The 19,091-nt window shown below is 37.9% G+C and overlaps 5 protein-coding genes across 5 annotated transcripts; 3 read left to right on the top strand and 2 right to left on the bottom strand.

The window, feature by feature from the left end:
- LOC18766763 lies at positions 76-1,874 on the top strand. Its single transcript, XM_007201452.2, has 4 exons — positions 76-390; positions 776-986; positions 1,226-1,395; positions 1,486-1,874. The coding sequence occupies exons 1-4, from the start codon at positions 142-144 to the stop codon at positions 1,510-1,512; spliced, it is 657 nt and encodes a 218-aa protein (XP_007201514.1). The 5' UTR covers positions 76-141; the 3' UTR covers positions 1,513-1,874.
- Positions 1,985-4,571, bottom strand: LOC18767328 (transcription termination factor MTERF4, chloroplastic). Its single transcript, XM_007201639.2, has 2 exons — positions 4,380-4,571; positions 1,985-3,709 (listed from the first exon to the last, which is right to left on the bottom strand). The coding sequence occupies exon 2, from the start codon at positions 3,679-3,681 to the stop codon at positions 2,110-2,112; it is 1,572 nt and encodes a 523-aa protein (XP_007201701.1). The 5' UTR covers positions 3,682-3,709; positions 4,380-4,571; the 3' UTR covers positions 1,985-2,109.
- Positions 4,690-6,798, top strand: LOC18767909 (auxin-binding protein T85). The gene is made up of 5 exons (XM_007201264.2): positions 4,690-4,824; positions 5,300-5,406; positions 5,711-5,914; positions 6,205-6,272; positions 6,521-6,798. The coding sequence occupies exons 1-5, from the start codon at positions 4,740-4,742 to the stop codon at positions 6,630-6,632; spliced, it is 576 nt and encodes a 191-aa protein (XP_007201326.1). The 5' UTR covers positions 4,690-4,739; the 3' UTR covers positions 6,633-6,798.
- On the top strand, positions 12,159-12,773 carry LOC109946270 (pentatricopeptide repeat-containing protein At4g32430, mitochondrial-like). Its single transcript, XM_020553604.1, has one exon. The coding sequence runs from the start codon at positions 12,159-12,161 to the stop codon at positions 12,771-12,773; it is 615 nt and encodes a 204-aa protein (XP_020409193.1).
- Positions 12,960-15,378, bottom strand: LOC18768353 (exosome complex component RRP4 homolog). Its single transcript, XM_007200339.2, has 7 exons — positions 15,136-15,378; positions 14,916-15,017; positions 14,764-14,809; positions 14,540-14,629; positions 14,012-14,077; positions 13,845-13,910; positions 12,960-13,612 (listed from the first exon to the last, which is right to left on the bottom strand). Exons 1-7 carry the CDS (start codon positions 15,288-15,290, stop codon positions 13,157-13,159), a joined length of 981 nt encoding a protein of 326 aa, XP_007200401.1. The 5' UTR covers positions 15,291-15,378; the 3' UTR covers positions 12,960-13,156.

The raw sequence follows: 19,091 nt of genomic DNA, 5'->3' as shown, positions 1-19,091 counted from the left end.
CTGTTTTTGGTGTTAGAAAGTGAGGCCCAAATCTCGGTCTACGAGCTCTGTTCCCTACCTTTAGTTTCTTATCTCCCTCTGTTTTCTTTGCATCTCCTTCTTGTTGAGTTGGCAGTGATCTTATCAGTAGAGTGTTTAAACATGAACGCCTTAACTTCAACTTCTCTCTGCAACCACCAAATTTCAAGATTTCCTTTTACTGTTTCAAACCCGAGAAACATATCTCCATTTCCCAGCAGAGTCTTCTTCAAACTATATGCCAATGCCAATACCAATGAGTTAGATACACAGGCACAGGCAGTGGAGGAGCCAAAACAAGAGCTAGAAGCTGATCCAAAGGAAGCAGGCAAGGCCTCCCCTGCTTCTCCACTTGACAAGGACCTCAAAAAGGTTGGTTTTTTTTCTTTTGATTCTACTGGGGTACCCTGAATTACAATTTATTAGAATTATTTCATGAATGCCAGCTCCAAGAAACTGCCCTTTTTTCTTCTTCTATGTGTGCGACTGCATTTTTGTACAATTTTAGTTGGATTGTGAAATAGGTCATGGTAGAAATAGATTTGGAAAGGCATAATTTTTTAGCTTCAGTACTAGCTAGAACATGATAGAAATAGGTCCCAGCTAGTTTATATATTTTACTTACAGTTTTAGAGTCTTAGTACCTGGGTTCCTTTTTGTTTTGCATATCCCCTATGTAATGATAGACTGGTTTTCAGATTGAAAGTTATTGTGTTATCAATAATATCTCAAGGTTATGCTTCCATTTGCCTAACAGGTTGTTCAGAAGACTGCTGCAACCTTTGCACCAAGGGCTTCCACAGCTTCCAAAAACCCTGCTGTGCCTGGCAGTACTCTGTACACTGTTTTTGAGGTTCAAGCCTATGCCTCCATGCTGCTTGGTGGAGTTCTGTCTTTTAATATCGTATTCCCTTCAAATGAACCAGACATATGGAGATTGATGGGCATGTGGTCCATTTGGATGTTTAGTAAGTTATTCCCCACTGAACTTAACTGCAAATTTTTCTCCTGTACTTTAGGTATATTTGAGATATACCATAACTTATCTGTCAATATAAGAAGAACCATATATGGAAACTTTTCACATTGAAGTGAAATAGGCAGCTGTTTCATTTTCATGGTTTACAGAGCAATGTGTACATGATGATTATTTTACATACTGCAGAATTGGATTCTAACAAAGAATCCAACTTTCTAATTTTTGCAGCGATTCCTTCACTGCGTGCACGAGACTGCTCAAAAAATGAGAAAGAAGCTCTAAACTATCTCTTTCTTCTCGTCCCTTTACTTAATGTGACAATCCCATTCTTTTGGAAGTCCTTTGCAGTTGTTTGGTCCGCCGACACCGTAGCCTTCTTCGCCATGTATGCATGGAAGGTATGTAATCAGATATATGAATTAGGCATTCCCTTTAATAATTGTGACATTTTTTCTTCTAACATAGAAGCATATATTCTGTTTCTACAGCTTGGTTGGCTGCAAAGAAAAAGCTAGAATCCAAATCGCTTCCTTTTTTCAAATGAAATGATAGGCACATGACATTATATGAAATTTCTCAATGCTGATGGCCCCAAAGTACGAGGAGAGCTTGTACATTTACAGGACAAAATGGTGCTTGCCTCCCCTGCAGCCTGCAGGAGCCAAAGCCATCATCAATTTTTGAAACATGTCGTGATGAACGAATGCATTTGTGTTCAGGCGCTCTTGTTTATATAGGATGGATATTAACAAGTGAAAATATAGTCGAACAGAGCAATGCAATTATAAATTTGTACATAGAAATCCTGAATCTTTTTCCCTTTTTTCTGTCACATGACAATCTATACTGCTATTCATACATCTCCTTTAGAAAATTAGAATATTTACTCGCTTCCTCATGGGTGTCTAATTACAATCTTGTCATAGTTATTACTATCTGTTCTCAGAAACAAGTATTGAAATTGGTGTGTTTAGCCAAAAGGTGGAAGTGTGTAAAAATGCTTCAAGTAAAGAAATTTACTTTCATAAATATAACATCCATAAAATTTACAGGAAACCCCAAATTGAAAAGCCAAACTTTTGAAGGTGATTCCCTGAAATTGAGTGATCATTCTATACATAATCATCATCACTGTCATCGTAGTCTGAACCCGAATCATCGCTCCTGGGTTCTGTGAGTGTATTCATATCAAATGATGGCAACAACTCCATCTCCTCCATTTCGATAGTGTCATAGTCCATCCGTTGTGCAAACTTATCATCAGAGCAATTAAGAAGCCATCCAAGGGAGCATTTCAACCCCTTCTTTGAAACCATCTTATGTCTTGGTTTTATAGTAGATTCCAGACCGTAAGTAAAGAACGCCGGGAAATCAACCAAGTCATCCAAAGGCCTTTGCATCTCTGTTTGAAAGAAATCAAAGCTAAGTTTCATGATGTCAAGATTCAAGGCAAGCAATTGAGGGCACCCTGCGACCATCTTCCTCACTTGTTCCAAGGAGAATCCACAATTCTTAAGGAAATCTACATGCTTCATCATAGGTCTATCACTGAGGCTAACAACCTGAGGCATCTTCTCAACAACTCCGCCAAACTCCTCAGGACTCAAATCAATTACTGACTTGAGTGAACTTTGTTGACCGAGAAGCTTAGGCTTCAGATCAATTCCTATTATCTCAGGATATTGTGCCACTACAGAAGCAAGTGATTCTTTTCGAACACAAAACTCCAAAAGAGATTGAACATTTGGTTTCACCCTCTCCTCCAATCCAAATCCAAGGATGTGAGGCCGCTTCTCTATCAGTCTAGCCACGCCTAATCTTGGAATACCCAAATCTTCAAGATACTCAACAAAAGGCTTGATCACCCTACCTACACGCATCCCTAAAATCTCGGGGTATCTAGTTAACACCCCTCCAATCTCTCTTCTTGCGACCCCAATTCCGACTAAATAAGCCACTGAAGTGCTCATGGTCCCCTCAAGCTTGAATCCCAAGACTTCTGGATATCTTTCAAGAACCCGGGGAATATCATCAGGTTTGATATCCATTCCTTGAAGATACTTGACCACTGGTGAAAGGTCAATAACAACACTAGCATGCAGGACTTGTGGATATCTTCTCAAGAACTCTGTGAAAGTGGACTTCCTAACACCCAATTTTCCAAGATAATCAAGTACAGGAATCATGTTTTTCTTCACACTGCAGCCTAGAACAAGTGGATAGTTGTTAAGGTCTTCAATTGTAAGCCCCAGCTTGTGAAGAAAATCCACACGTTCCCTCATAACTTCAACTGTAACAGGAAGCTCCAACCCATCAAGCTCATCGGGGACAATACCAATCCCTCGCAAGAACTCATAAACTCGTGCACGATTTTCCATCCTATCATTCTTCATATCTAATAGACTAGGACGACTATATAATGATGAAGAACCTCCTTGTCTCCGACCCAGACGATTGGTGTTTTTATTCGACACAGATGAATCCCCATATCTAGTTGCCGACCTTCTATCAGCAACAGAATACTGAGACCTTGTAATCATCCCAGTCAACTTCTCACGGCTACAAGGGATTCGGAACGTGAATAAAGAAGTAAATTGGGGATTACGAGATGTAAGTGCTGGTAACTCTGGATGCACAAGCAAAAAGCTGGGTTTGGTAATACCAGCATAGCTTCTGATCTTCATAGTTCCAGATTTAAAACTATCAATGAGCCTAACAAGAGAGAAAAAAAATATACATAATTAAAATACACAATGCTAATGCACCAAAACAAAAACAAAAAACAAAAAACCTGATATTTCGCTCATGCAAAGCAAAATAACAGTGATTTAACATAGGCAAGAAAATAACTCAAATTGAACCCCTATCTGCAGAATCTTTGTTATTTTCATACTTGTTGAATAACCGACTCAATTGTTATAATGAAAATAAACTTGGAAAATAAAATACGAAGGCATATTCTCTAATCAACTTCAACAACTCAGAAAAGCTTTTTCCAACTTCAAGGCATTCTTTTTCATCAAACAAATGAGGCTTAATTACATTTAGAAGACAAATTTCTACAAAATCTAGCCTAATATCTTAGGTACCAAAGAAAAATTGTGTTCTATTTACGTCTTTGTTAAATTTGAGAAACCGTTTTGGTTATCTTGGTTGGTTAACTGAGAAAACCCAGAAGAGGGGAAATACAAAGAAACGTAAAAAAATACGAAGATATCAAACTCTGGAAATCTGAAGGAAAAAAACCACCCAAGACTGAAGATTTAGAAGCCCAGTTATCAAAAATCCATAAATTTATCATCTTCTTATTTATCTACATGTTCTTCAGTGAAAAGGTCTTAACTTGTACGAAGTTCTAGAGAAAGAAGAAGAAGAAGCTGACCTGTCCGAGGAGTTGGCTCAGGTTGAGTATTGTGCTCGCAGCTTATCTAGAGTGTAGCTGAGATTGACTCAACAGTGGCTTTCAGCTCACTCAAGCAGCAGTTAAGCAAATACTCATCTCCTCCTGCTAAAGCCTAAACCTTTTGGAAGGCTGCAAAGAGCTGTTGCAGAGAGAAGAAAGAGGGAACTGGCCTTGCGTGCCTTATCCTACACGACCATGATCCAACACTTGCTCTCATGGGCCTGGAAGTGCTTTTGGGCCTGTAGCGCTATTAACTTACGCAACACAAGTAAAAACAGAACTTTAGAAAATAAAATTACTTAACGCACGGAATGTAGAAGTTGTGGAACTAACGAGAAAATGGCAGGGCCTTCTCTCACTATCTTCTTCTTGAGCTTGCTATTCTTCTGTGCGATATCTGAAGCTTCCAAGTGCTCAGTCAAAGGTAAGCTCTTGCTTAATCTTTTATGGATTCAGATTGTGGGTATGCCCCAGAAATAACAAGTATCACAGCTGGTTCAGTGTGCTTTACCTAATTTGTGCTTCAAGTGGGCATTTCTTGATTTACAGTGTTTTATGACTGAAATCCGACTGGTTTTTTAATTTATGTCTATTTTGGTGGCTCGATACGATTGTTGATAGTTTTTTTTTTCTTATTGCGTTTAATTTATAATTCTCTGATGGTGTTTGGTTTTGTTTAGTTTCTTCTTGAACTTCTTATTTTGGTTATTTGGTGGGAATTTGAGCTTGCCCCCTTTGTGAAATTTCCCCGGTGGCTTGGAGGAGGAGGTTTTGATTGTTTGGTTCAAGTTCCATGGAATTCGCCCCTTTTTTATAACCTTCAGATTGTGAACTTGCTTATTGATGATATAAATTAAGCTAATTAACTGTTCTCTTGCTATTGTATATGTTGGATTCAGGGTTACCTGAAGTAAGAAATATCAGTGCCCTTCCACAGAGTAACTATGGAAGGGGAGGTTTGGTACACACAACTGTTGCTGGTTCACTCTTGCATGGGTTGAAAGAGGTATGCAGTGCACCATTCATTAGAGAATTCACTGTTCTTTTGATCTTGGGGGCTTGAAAAACAATACCATTTGCATGATAACCTTGACCTTAAAACAAACTTCACTGAAAGTTGTCTGATAATTACTCATGATGTTGATACTTTGAGAAGTAAATGGGCTATCTTTTTTATTTGACTATGTTTGTAGAGCTTTTCGTCCTTCACCGTGCCTTGGACGTTACAAATCTTACTTTGCAATAACAAGTTATAGATTCCAGAAATATTTTGGGGGACATCATGTTTGATGCAATTATTGGGTTCACAGGTTGAGGTTTGGCTGCAAACATTTTCTCCAGGATCAGGCACACCAATACACAGGCATTCTTGTGAAGAAGTTTTTGTTGTCCTAAAGGGGAGTGGAACTCTCTACCTTGCACCAAACTCACACGAGAAGTCCCCTGGAAAACCACAAGAATTCTCTATCTTTGCAAATAGCACATTTCACGTACCTGTTAACGATGCTCACCAGGTAAAACAAAGTATTCTGCACTTAGTCTGTTTTATACCCTAGAAAATTTCATAAGCGTTCGTGATGATTCAGTTTATGTTACTTTTTTGCTTATTCATAATTCTTATAGGGATGTATAGTATAGTTAACCCTGTAATACGTCTGAGACCAAATCCTGGGTTTAGGTCCAAGACTTATTTACAGTTAAGCAGAGGGTAAGTTGGTCATTTTTTATTATCACATTTCTTCTTGTAGTAGGGCTCACAACTTTTACCCAGTCGTACTTATTTACAATCCTCATTGCTATGCAGGTCCGGAATACAAATGAGCATGAGGATCTGCAAGTGCTTGTTGTCATATCTCGTCCCCCAGTTAAAGTGTATGCAATCTATCTTCTTTCATCTTCAATGTTTACTATTACCTATACTTCTTGAAATTGCTTCATGTTCATTATCCAAAAAGAGGACCATGATATGCAGACACATTCTTTCATTTTCTCATTCTAGGTTATTTAGTTCTTCTTTTTTGGATTGCTAGGATGGTTCAATTTTATTACACTTCTATGTTTTATTTTTTACTTTTTCATTTTGCTTGAATGATGCTTCTAAGTTCTTTCCTTCATTTCAGGTTCACATATGAGAACTGGTTCGTGCCTCACGCTGCAGCAAAATTAAAGTTCCCCTACTACTGGGATGAAGAGTGCCTTGAAGTCGAACCGCCGCCAAAGGACGAGCTATGATATTTGTATCTAGTCTCATTATCATTTGAGAGAATGGAAAAGGTTGTAGACTTTAAAGTTTTCATAACAGCCAAATAGAATGCAAGACAAGAAAGCTCAAGTAAGATAATGATCAGAAGCATCCTTCTGACAGTCAATATATATAAAGAAGACAAACCTTTCCATACTTCTGACTTCTTGCTTGGAGATGCAAACCATCATGTTGAAAACCTCAAATATAGCTAATACTCATACATCTTTTTCCCAGTAACCGGAATATCCACTAAATAACTGAGGACTATACTTTCCAGAATAAATAAACATGATCTTACAACTGTCATGCAACTGACAATAACTATAGGAAACTTCCTAGAAGTATAATCCAAAGTTTACAGTATTGGATAAATACGAGAAATTTCCAGCATTCAATATAATAAGAAGCAGTATCAAAAACACCAAAATCATTTTCTTTTGTCTCCTAGGTTGCATTTTCTGCATGAATACAATCAAACCTAACTAAGGTTTGACACTGAAGAAATAGAGACAATATACAGGCTTAGCTTATCTAAAGTACCATAAGAACATAACTGAAGAAAACCCAACAAGGAAATCAGCACCCCAATTCAAATGCATGCTAAATTTTTGAGTTGCAATTAACTAGACCAGCGGGTCAAGTGCAACACATCCACTTGAAATAATCCTGTTACTACAATAACATGGTTATTAAAACAAATGAACAAAAGGGATTTTCATTTAAATACCTGTTAGCAGCAGCAGAGGCAACACAAACCCGCCAAGAAATCTCCCCATGAGAGGCCCTTAGAACCAATCCAATCACTTCAAATTCAAAATCCCATCAATGGGTTTTCGATTAACATCACAAATTCACAATCACAAAAACCCATTTCCCAAAGACTTCGAATTTCCTCAGAAACTCCCAATTCGAATAGGGACAGAAGAAAGCTGGTTGCAATTTAAATTCGTATATATTTAAAGCATATAGCCAAGCGACTATACCTTTAAATATAGTATTTTCAGCGTCCAGCCGAGCAGCTATATTTTTAAAATATAGATATTTTGTGATATACCCATTTTTAGCACTAATATTATAGATAAATCATACACCATTGAATTTCTATAAACAAACCCAAAAACAAACCAGCTGGCCTTATTAAATTTAATATTAATTATTAAATTACTTTAATGCCCTATTGAATGTTTTGGGTATTTTTATGAGATTTTGGGGTGGGGCTTGTTTTAAAAAATTGATGGCAGTTTTGTAATTTATTAGAAGTTAAAAGCCTCTTTGTTATGTTGTAAATGAGCTTTGCGTGTATTTCTAAAGTCCATTTCATATAGGATATTTTTATAATTTGGGCCCTTACATTGGGTATAATAGTGAATCTCCCTTTAAAATATTCGAATATATTCACAGGGTATAGCCGCCCGGCTTTACCTTTTTAAGATAGTATTTCCAGAGTACAGCCGCCCGAGAAAGGTATTGTCGCGCGGCTATACTCTTTAAATAGAATTTTTAAATATTCTAGCGGACCCTTCAATTTGATGAGTTTTTTCTCTCTGGCGCATGAGAGAGATGAGCAATTGCCCAACTTCAACTGCGCATGAGAGAGAGATGAGAATTTTCAATGCTGATTATTACACATGCAGCAAAATCCTCTCGGATGATCCTTTGTATTACAGCATGTGTCTGTGAATCAACTGAAGCCGTGGCCTCGTCCATGAACAAGAGCCGGCTGTGATTCAACATAACTCGCCCCAAACAGAGAAGCTGTCTTTGCCCCATGCTCCAGTTGTCGCCCTCATCAGCCACTTAATTTGATGGAAACAGTCAGTACCTAATCCTTATGCTAGCTAGCAGTTCAGTTCCAGAGAGTAAATAATGGGGAGAGTCACGTACCTAAAGAATTGAGTCTATCAGGTTTTGCAGCGTTCAAGGCTCTACAAGAAAATTAAGATTTAATGTGAATAAACATACAGCATGGTTTCATCTAAGTAAGTGAATGATGACAAACATATACAAACAAATTGTATAATTCAATCTTACTGTTTTTTGAGGCTACGGGTTACTCTATTATGTAATCCGGAAACCAGATAGCGTTGTGTTTTTTACCTTCCAAATTTCTTCATCTGAATAAATTCCTAACTGGATCAATGTTGCTTCTCACAGTTCCTTCAAAAAGGACAGGTTCTTTCTTGAGGAATGATCCCGAAGCGAGACCTGATATCGTGAAGCCCTATTGTGGTTATATTATATCAATCCCATCGATGATAATTTTGCCTCCTGAAGGTTCCACCAGCCTAAAGAACACTTGGATCAAAGTTGATTTCCCGCTCCCTGTTCGACCCACAACACCAGTCTTTTCACCCCCGTGAATGCTTGGACTAATGCCTTTGAGGACCAAAGGTGTATTTGGACGATATCAAAAGGAACAGGGCTTATTTAGCTTGAGACAAAGTAATGGAGATGACCAAGTAATGAAAACTAGCCATGGAAGATGTACTACAAATATACAATTTGGGACGACAAATGGGTAGAGTGTAGCAGCTCATGGAATGTAAGATTTGATATCTCCCATGCTTCTTTTGATGGGATGTTTGTAAATTGTTTTATCCTCTCGACCGATACCATCTTATTTTCGACAAAGCAGCTCATATAAATGCCCCAGAACAGCACACCATTCAGGGCCAGTCCGTAGGAGAGGGTTAAACCAACATTCTCTGCACCATGAAGGAATAACTGATTTAGCCAAATCTCTGAAATAGACACTCATCTACTGCAGCTAATTTATATCAGATGTGCCAAAATAAGATGTTAATTTATATCAGATACGCTAAGTATTATACACTCAGGCATCCCATATCATAATTGGCCATGAATCAAGTGCTACATAAGACATCTTGTTAAGTGTCGCACCAAAAAGAAGAAGGATGTACCTGGCTTTATTATACTGCTTGGCAACAGGAACATGAATACAGTGGAAATGCAGAAAACTAAACTCCCAAGCATCTCCATACGGAAACCAAACACTCATTGGACCCATTGTTGTGGAAATCCCTACCTACATTGGCGTTAAACCCGTTTAATATTTTCCTTGGAGAACATGTTCTGCATTCTGCAAGAGCGGATCATCATAACTCCGGATACGCTCTCTGAGAAGTGATGGATAACAGGAGCTTATGTGAATGAATCAAGTCGAGTTAATTCACGAGATGATGCAAGATAGTAACCCTATAATCCAAACAGTAGAAAAATCTCAGCATAAAATGAAGGCCACATTCATAAAACAAGATATTTTAATTTTCCAGTCTAGCACATTCATATATCTGCATAGGGGTGTTTCAGTTCAAAACATTTATATTATCTGTCTAACAAGAGTTGGATTGACCAATAGTATTCATGACAAAGGTCATAGAACTAGATATTTTATTTTCCTGTCTAACACACATTTGTTAAACAAGAAGAACATATTCATTGCAACATTATAGTTCTTACACTGATAAATATCAACAGCATGATAAAAAGAATGACCTACCCGGTACCAGATAAGTGGAATCAGCAAGAATACTGTTGAACACGAATTTTGGCATACAACGATAAAGATGGCAAGCACAGTGATGTACATGGCAATGGTCATACCCAAAATGAAGGGAAGAAATTGAGAATATCTGATCAATTTGATGCCTTGTGGTGGGTGATAAATTCTCATCAGTTAGCAAAGAAAACAACGTATACAATTTAGATTAAACAGAGAATAGGATCTCTTACCAGCAAAACTCTGACTCACGGAAAGCCTGAATTCTCTTATTAAAGTGCTCCTCCCAAGCCTGGAATTTGATCACACGCATGTAGTTAAAGCATGTCATTTGTTGCCTTCATTCTTGAATCCCGACCCTTCATCACATTAGATTGGAACCTGTTGTTCCGTCTTGTGCCCAGCACAACAAACACAAGAACACACATGAATCATGATTCCTACTACAGATGTGATCACTGCTGCGCCAAGGCTGTTATACAGAAGGAACATTGCAATGGCAAGTTATAGCATGCACTTGGCATTTTTGACAACGAAAACAAAAGAAAAACTAATGCAGAATCATGCTATCACAGTTACTAAGCACGCATGGATTGTCAGTATCTATAAGTAAGTTTTCTGCGTCCAGAATTTCTCCATAACCATATCAAATGATAATTCAGACTACTCATTATGGTTGATGATGATGGAGATAGTATGAGACTATATATGCAACAGAGACAATATACAAGCTTAGCTTATTTAAATTACCATAAAAACATAACCGAAGAAAACCCAACAAGGAAATCAGCACCCCTATCCAAATGCATGCTAAATTTTTGAGTTGCAATTAACTAGACCAGCTGGTCAAGTGCAACACATCCACTTGAAATAATCCTGTTACTACAATAATCCAATCACTTCAAATTCAAAATCCCATCAATGGGTTTTCGATTAACATCAAAATCACAAAAACCCATTTCCAAAAGACTTCGAATTTCCTCATAAACTCCCAGTTCGAATAAAAACAGAAGAAAGCTGGATACATTTTAGAAAGTAAATTCTTACACAAGCAATTTTATACTCTGAAATTCAAGATTCTTTTATCCCCAAAATGTTGGTGGATCCCTATTTGTTGTTGATGTATTTATGGGTTTAATCCGTATTATTTCTTATAAATAAAATCCATTTTTTATTCTTGCATAATGGACTAATAGCTGAAAATCATTTGAATTGGAGGTATCGGAAAGAATTTAAATTCTCATTCCCCAATATCACTGGTATAAAAAAATAATTGAAGAAATAACTCTATCCTAACTAGCTAAAGTGGTATTTTAAAATAACATGACAAAATTGTATATTTAAATAGTATCGCCACGCTGCTATATTATTTTAACTGTATAGCCGTATGGCTATACTCTTTGAATATTTTGAATTTTAAAGGTATAGACGAGCGGCTATACTATTTAAATATATTATTTTCAAGGTATAGCCGTGCGGCTATACTCTCTGAACATATTTGAATATTTAACGGTATAGCTGCGCGGCTATACTCGTTAAATATATTCCAAAACGAACGCGAAGCTTGCGCTCGCAGCCACAGATGCTTCTCTGTAAGCGCTTCCAAGCTACAAAGGCTCGGTCTTGAGCCTCTCTCTCTCAACTCAAGCTTCGATTTTTTTTCTTTCGTTTCAGCTGCTGCGTTGATTGGATTGGATTGGACTCTCTCTACGAAAACCATCAAATGTCGTTCAGCTATTGAAATCTCCACTAAGATAACAACTCTGATGCAAGAAGGGAGTTAGGCGGCCTAGGCGGTTCTAGGCGGGGCCTAGGCGGTTCTAGGCGGGGCCTAGGCAGCCTGGGAGGTTCTAGGCGGCCTGGGCGGTTCTAGGCGGCGAGGGTGGGTCTAGGCGGCCCCTAGGCAGCCTGGTCTGGTCTGGCCGCCTCCTTTTTGTTCCAAATGAAGACAGACGAAGCTTGCACTCGCAGAGGAATGTGGTGCGCTAGTGAAATGAAGAGACAGAGAAACGAACTCGATGAAGTTACCGTTACCCTTAGAGCCCTTGACATGTTCTGTAAGCAACATCAACTACATTTGTCTCATAACATCGATGAAGTTACCGTTACCCTTAGAGCCCTTGACATGTTCTGTAAGCAACATCAACTACATTTGTCTCATAACATCGATGAAGTTACCGTTACCCTTGCTGTCAAGGCCTGTCAAGGGGACCCCAAACCCGGATGCCAAATTCACGGGTTTGCAGTTTCTTCTGGGTTTGCTTCGTATACTACGATTTCAAATTCTTTGATGAGTATGTACACCAAAGCTGGACAGTTTGATGGTCCCTTACTTATCTTTGAGACTATGTGCTATACTGATATAGTTTCTTGGAATACTATTCTTTCGGGGTTTCGAACAAGTGAAGGTGCATTGAATTTTGCTCTTAGGATGAATTTTAATGGAGTTGTTAGGAGTGTGTTTGATGAAATGGCGAATGAGGATCTGGTTTCATGGAATGCAATACTATCAGGTTACTCTCAAGAGGGAAATCATGGCCTTGAGGCGATTTTTGTCTTTATTGAGATGGTGGGAGAAGGGATGGAGTTAGATCATGTCATTTACTAGTGCAGTTTCAGCTTGCGGTCATGAAATGAATTTAGAACTTGGGAAACAGATACATGGCTTGACAATTAAATCAGGATACGGAAGTCATGTTTCAGTTTGTAATGTATTGATCTCGACATATTCAAAGTGTGAGGTTACTGAAGATGCAAAATTAGTCTTTCAGTGCATGATGATCGCAACGTAGTGTCTTGGACAACTATGATTTCGATAGACGAAGAGGATGCCATCTCTCTATTTAATGAGATGAGATTGGATGGAGTATAACTCTTCTGTTCACTGGTTCTCCAAAAATACGTTTGATTGTGTAAAATATAAAGATAAAAGAAAAGGATTAAGGACGAACAACTCTCTTATAACAGAACTCAAAAGTGGACACACAGTCATCACTTTTTTTTTGTCATGCTTCGCCTTACAGACTCCTTCTCTGCAACCAAAACATAGAACTCTGAACCCAGCATTTCATGTATAGCAACATTTATAGAAGTGCTCAAATCAACCGTCTCCGTGATTACTTCTACAGTAATATTGAAGCCTAAAGTAGACAATACGCGGATAGCATTTGCAGCCCTGCATATGTTCTCTCTTGTCTCTTGCCGAGTGTAGTTTTTCCCTTGATCTTCGGGACTAATGGAATTTTCATCAGGTTTGGCATCATCTTGTTCAGACTTGTTCACTTGATCCACTACCATATCGTCTGTCACTTGAACATGTTCCCCAACCCAGATGAATCCATTACAGCCAATTATCAGGTCAATACCATAGTTTTCTAAATGATGGAAGTGCTGCTTGCGTCTTTTCACCAGATAAGGAGGGACTGTCAGCAATTGACCCCTTCCAAGCTGCAATGCAGGTTATAATCATAATGAAAACCAATAACAAAACAATGGATAATCATAGGACCACATCGGATGGATGCAACGAAAGCAATGCAAATTAAAACTGATTGAGGGAAGCAATAATGACGACGAAAATATCCCATAACAGCTAAATAGAATGCAAGATAAGCAAGCTCAAGTAAGATAATGATCAGAAGCATCCTTCTAACAGTCAATACATAAAAAGAAGACAAACCTTTCCATACTTCTGACTTCTTGCTTGGAGATGTAAACCATCATGTTGAAAACCACGAACTTCAGCCTGGAAAAGGGCAAGTATTTGCAACACTGGATCAGTTCTTAACTTATTCCTTTCTTTTTTCATGATTCGATTAGGCCAGTAATATATGTTAGAGGACTTACACAAATGACATCATTCTCCTCAAAAATGCTGCGCATGTTGAGTTCATCCAGAGCAGTTCGTCGCCTCTAGCAATGAAAGAGTAAAACTTAAAAGGGGGAATAGAAGGGAAAATGGAGCAATTTTCCTTGCGTTTTATATTAGAATTAATATCAGAGTTGCTCAAATGTGTTTTCCCTTGTAAATGCCAAAAGATGCTCTCTAACTATATTCATGTAATACTGATACTCATGCATCTTTTCCCAGTTAGTGGAATATCCACTAGTTATCTAAAGAAACAGAATTTAGAGGATCAAAAGGAAAGAATTTCCATACTTCCAACTCACAATTTGCATCAGCCTTCAGATTGATAAACGAAAGTTCAAACAAAGAAAAACAGACCATCTAACAGATTTACATGAATCTATAGAACAGAACTCCGTGCTTTGTGTCAATATCTTCAATATCACCATTACTTGTTAGCTTGCTTCTCTGGTAAAGGAAATTTATCACTACTGATGCATGCTACCAATTCGGGCTAACAGCTATACCTGGATGCCGTCAGGTAAGTTCATTGAAGAAAGCATCAACACTGCATCATGGCTATAGTTTATCTCCACTCTCCAACGCTTTGGAGCAACCTGAACAATAAACAATTATCAGATTATAACAAGACCCATAAAACTAAACATATCTCAACAAAGAAAACAAAGCATCAATAATCAAATTTTAAACAAAATTAACTAAAAGGGGGTTAAGCATTTCTTTCTTTTACCTCAATAACACGCCCCACTATGATATCTCCAACCTCTGGCTTGTACCTACCATCATTTTTGTTTTTTGATAATTCCATAAGCAATAAGGAGCAAAGTTTCCATAAAAATTATCGGAAAAAATAAATAAATAACACAGTGAATTAGTGAGTACCTGGCCCTTAGAGCACGCACATAGACCAGCTTATTGACGCGCTCGACGATACCGCAAACGGTGGCAACAACTTCACCATTGAACTCAGAGGTCCCATGTCCCCTGAATTTACAAGAAAACTGAGTTGCCCAGAAACGGTTTTACGGAGAAAAACCAAAATTGACAGAAAACCCAAGTTCAAATTCATGCCAAGCATTTTAAAGACAGAGAGGAGAGGTACTTGAGAAGGCCGTCTTCGTAGTTAACAGGGATTGAATCGGCGACAGTAACAGAAGCATTGGAATTGGCCTTTGAAGACAAAGACTCAAGCTTTTCGAGAGCTCTCTGTAGCCGAACCTTCTGGGTTTGGTTCAACGAAAGCTGTAGCTCTCTCATCGTTCTCACAGTGGAAGAGAGAGACGAAAACCCCTAACTGAACCCTAGCCTGAATTTTTAGATCATTGCATGGACCCAAGGCTCTCCACATTTTTAGACCCAATAAACAAATGACAAGAAGAAGCCCACATTGGAATGGACGGCGGTGCCTTGCTAAGTTTAGAGAGAGTGGAACCTCAAGCCCCAAATATTGGTTGCATTTTTTTATTATCTTCTATATATCTATATATATAAAGCAAAAGGCAGAGAATGGTGAAACATTCAAAATACCAGAAAATGCCCTTGGTTAATGCAAACATTAAGAATTAAAATTATTAATTAAATGAGGATAATATGGTAAATTCATAATTTTTCATATTAAAAAATTTAAAATTAAAAAAAAATTCAGATAATGTATCCTATTTTTATGGAACACAACTATCCATTATATTTTTTAATTCTAAAATAAATTTAAATTTTTTTTAAAAAAAAGCCTCTCGCAGGCGTAGAAGCGCTTGCAAAGAGGCTAGTATATATATAAAGTAAAAGACAGAGAATGGTGAAACATATAAAATATTAGAAAATGCTCTTGGTTAATGCAAACATTACAAATTGAAATTATTAACTAAATGAGGATAATATGGTAAATTCACACTTTTCATATTTAAAAATTAAATTGAAAAAAAAATCAGATAATGTATCCTATTTTTATGGAACACAACTACCTATTATCTTTTTTAATTCTAAAATAAATTTTAAAAAAACCACTTGCAGGCGTGGAGGCTAGTGGGTAACTAACGGAGTTTAATTCTAGCATCTACACTTACATGGATATGAAAATCAGCAAAAGGAACTCACCTTTTTACTTTCTAATTTTGTCTTTGTGTGGATTGCTATGGGGAATAAGATCAGACTAATCTATGCACTTAAATTCGGGGTGTGGGTGTTTTATATATTGCTATGAGGAATAAGACCATACTAATCTATATTAGATTTTGATAATTAATTTATCGAAATGAGTGTGATATGGATTAACTTGAACTTTTTTTTTGTAGCCATCAATAAAATGTACACTTTTACCAATCGATATTGATACCGAAACTCAGTATATAAGTGCAAAACATGTAATAAATCCATTTTATTTATGAACCTAAAAAAACTCCTATACCTACCTTTTATTACTCAACAATAATGCACTAGAACTACTCATTTAGCCCTAAATTGGGTCAGTTGCCTGTAATGATGAAATTAAATGTTTTGAAGTCCCCTGCTATTACTACAATTAGTGTGCAAATCCAAGCCATCCAGGAAATGAAGTCAAGTGGAGATATTGATTGAATGGTTGAGATTAGTGCATCTCAAGAATTGAAGTTGAATTAAATTAAAGGTAGGAGGGAAACTGGGCCAAGACGCCAAGTGCAAAGCAGGACCAGTTTTTATATGTAAAACCATCCCGCCCAAACGCAAGAGTGAGCCAGTGAGGCGCAAACACAGCAGCAGGCAGGCACTGAAGAAGCTTCACGCATTGCTCTCGTAGCAGAATGGGAGCCATTGCCCCCACAGCAGCAAGTTATTTCCTACAGTTCTCTACGAAAATATTGTGCACAAATGGAACGCTTAGCATGATCTCATATATCTCGCTTATCCCTCACACATTTCTCTTTGCTAAGGACAAACCACAACAAAACAATTGATTGAGCACTTCCAAGCACATCTGCTTTGCTAATACAGATTAACTTGATCCGCTCCGGATCCAGTGCCTAGGCTAATACAGGCAGCCCAAATAGTTTGAATAAGACCCCCAGCACACATGACAGTGCCACAATTCACTAATACCACAGGGTCAGAAAAATTACAAAAGTAAATTCATGCATTTGTGTGTAGTGTACAGAACACACAAAGGGGAAAGCTTTTTAAAACACTAAATTAAGATACCAATATATCACAGTGACTCGAAGCAATCTATCAATCAGAACCTGAAGGAACTAGGATGCTACTTAACTAACTTGTAGACCTTGCAGCCGAGGGCTTCGTCGCAGTGGAAGCTGCCATTGTGAGTGCCGACTCGCTTAGCTGGAGTAGCGGTAGCCATGAGAGAGAGCGAGAGAGGTGAAGGCGCAGGTGATGGTGATGGTGGTGGCTCGGAAGACGAATGGTAGCGTGTGCTTAAACCATCACTTTCCACTTTTAACACGTTGGTCCCTGTCATTTCAAGTTGGTCAATTTAGTTGTGGAGGGGCAGTTCAGTCCACAAACAGCAAAGTCTGCGTGCTTAGGTCTGCGTTTAACGGCAGTCGGCCTAGTATACGGGCCATGCATGCAGTGCAGGATATCTAACAAGATTTTCAAGCTCTGCATCTTCAATAATGATTGTCCAGGAAGATAGTATACTTGTCTGCAAGTTGTCTTTTTCGGATGGTGATTGTGTTATGGAGGGTAGGGAATTCATCATTTTAGTATGTTGTTGTAGGGCCTCCCTCTGATGACATTGGCAAGTTATTGCACACTGTAACTGGTTCTGCCATGAACGCATGTTTTTTTTCTTGAGAGAATTGCCTACTTGGTTGGCACTGGCAGAAACTGACTGAAATAGATTGGGATCAACGTCAGTTTGCTTATTTCAAGTGTTTTAATTGCTTTTCTCTGTCAAGAAAGAAATGCACCACATGTTTTCTTCCCTAGACTAGTGCAAGGAAGTGAATGCAGAAATTATTCATGAACAATGGCTTTCAGGTGGGCTGGCACGATTTCCTATGAGGAAGTGTTTCAAAGAGTTTAGGCAATGAATTAGCATCAGGAAGCTATAAGAATATACTATTTTATGCGGAGGTTTCTGATGTTCAGGCAGTGTTCGAAAAAACGGCCTAGGCGGCGACTAGGCGCTAGGCGGACTGGGCGATTCTGACCCAGAAAAAAAAAAGCCATGTTGGAATCTCCAAGGTCAGGGACGATATGATGATGGTGGCTCAGATTTTGGGGTGGCGAGATGAGGATTGAAGAAGATGAATCATGATAGGTCGCAGGGAGGGGCTGGAGACGGCTCATGTTAGACTTGGGCCTGGGCTTTTGTTGATGGGAAAAACAAAAGGAGAGATGGGCTATCAATTGGGCCTCATATTAAAACACTAATAAAACCAAATGCCCTAGTTAGATATATTATTTTGATTAGGATTGGGCCTCAGAAAATAAAACATTAAATGGATTTTTCATTATGAAATCGCTAAAACAACCACTAATAAGTGACAAGTAACAAATAAATATTATACAAATATTTCTCCCAAAAAAAAAAAATATATATATATATATATACAAATAAACATTAAACAGTGTACCAACAATGTTGGATGTTTTACAATTCTGATTATAAATAAATAAAATAAGTCTACAAACACTCCATAAACCAACAAAATAATCAGTTTCCTATTTTAACTAGGAGTTGGATTCCCTTAATTATTCAGTTATTGCCTTTTGTTCTTTTTCATGGGTAATTAATGCAATTTAATTCTAGCATCTGGACTTATATAGATATGAAAATCAGAAAAAGGAACTCACAGTGGAAGAGAGAGACGAAAACCCCCTAACTGAAACCTAGCCTGAGTTTTTATATCATTGCATGGACCCAAGGCTCTCCACATTTCTAGACCCAATAAACAAATGACAAAGGGAAGCTCACATTGGAATGGACGGCGGGGCCTTGATATTTGATAATCAGACACTGTGGAACTTCAAGCCCCAAATATTGGTTGCATTTTTCTATTATCTTTTTTAAAAGGTTTACATTTTTTGTACTGATATATTATGTTGCTTATTACAGACTACAGT

The sequence above is a fragment of the Prunus persica genome, chromosome G8 (assembly GCF_000346465.2).
Source record: "Prunus persica cultivar Lovell chromosome G8, Prunus_persica_NCBIv2, whole genome shotgun sequence".
Taxonomy (NCBI): domain Eukaryota; kingdom Viridiplantae; phylum Streptophyta; class Magnoliopsida; order Rosales; family Rosaceae; genus Prunus; species Prunus persica.
The sequence above is the reverse complement of the archived record's forward strand: the minus strand, read 5'-3'. Positions and strand labels throughout refer to the sequence as shown.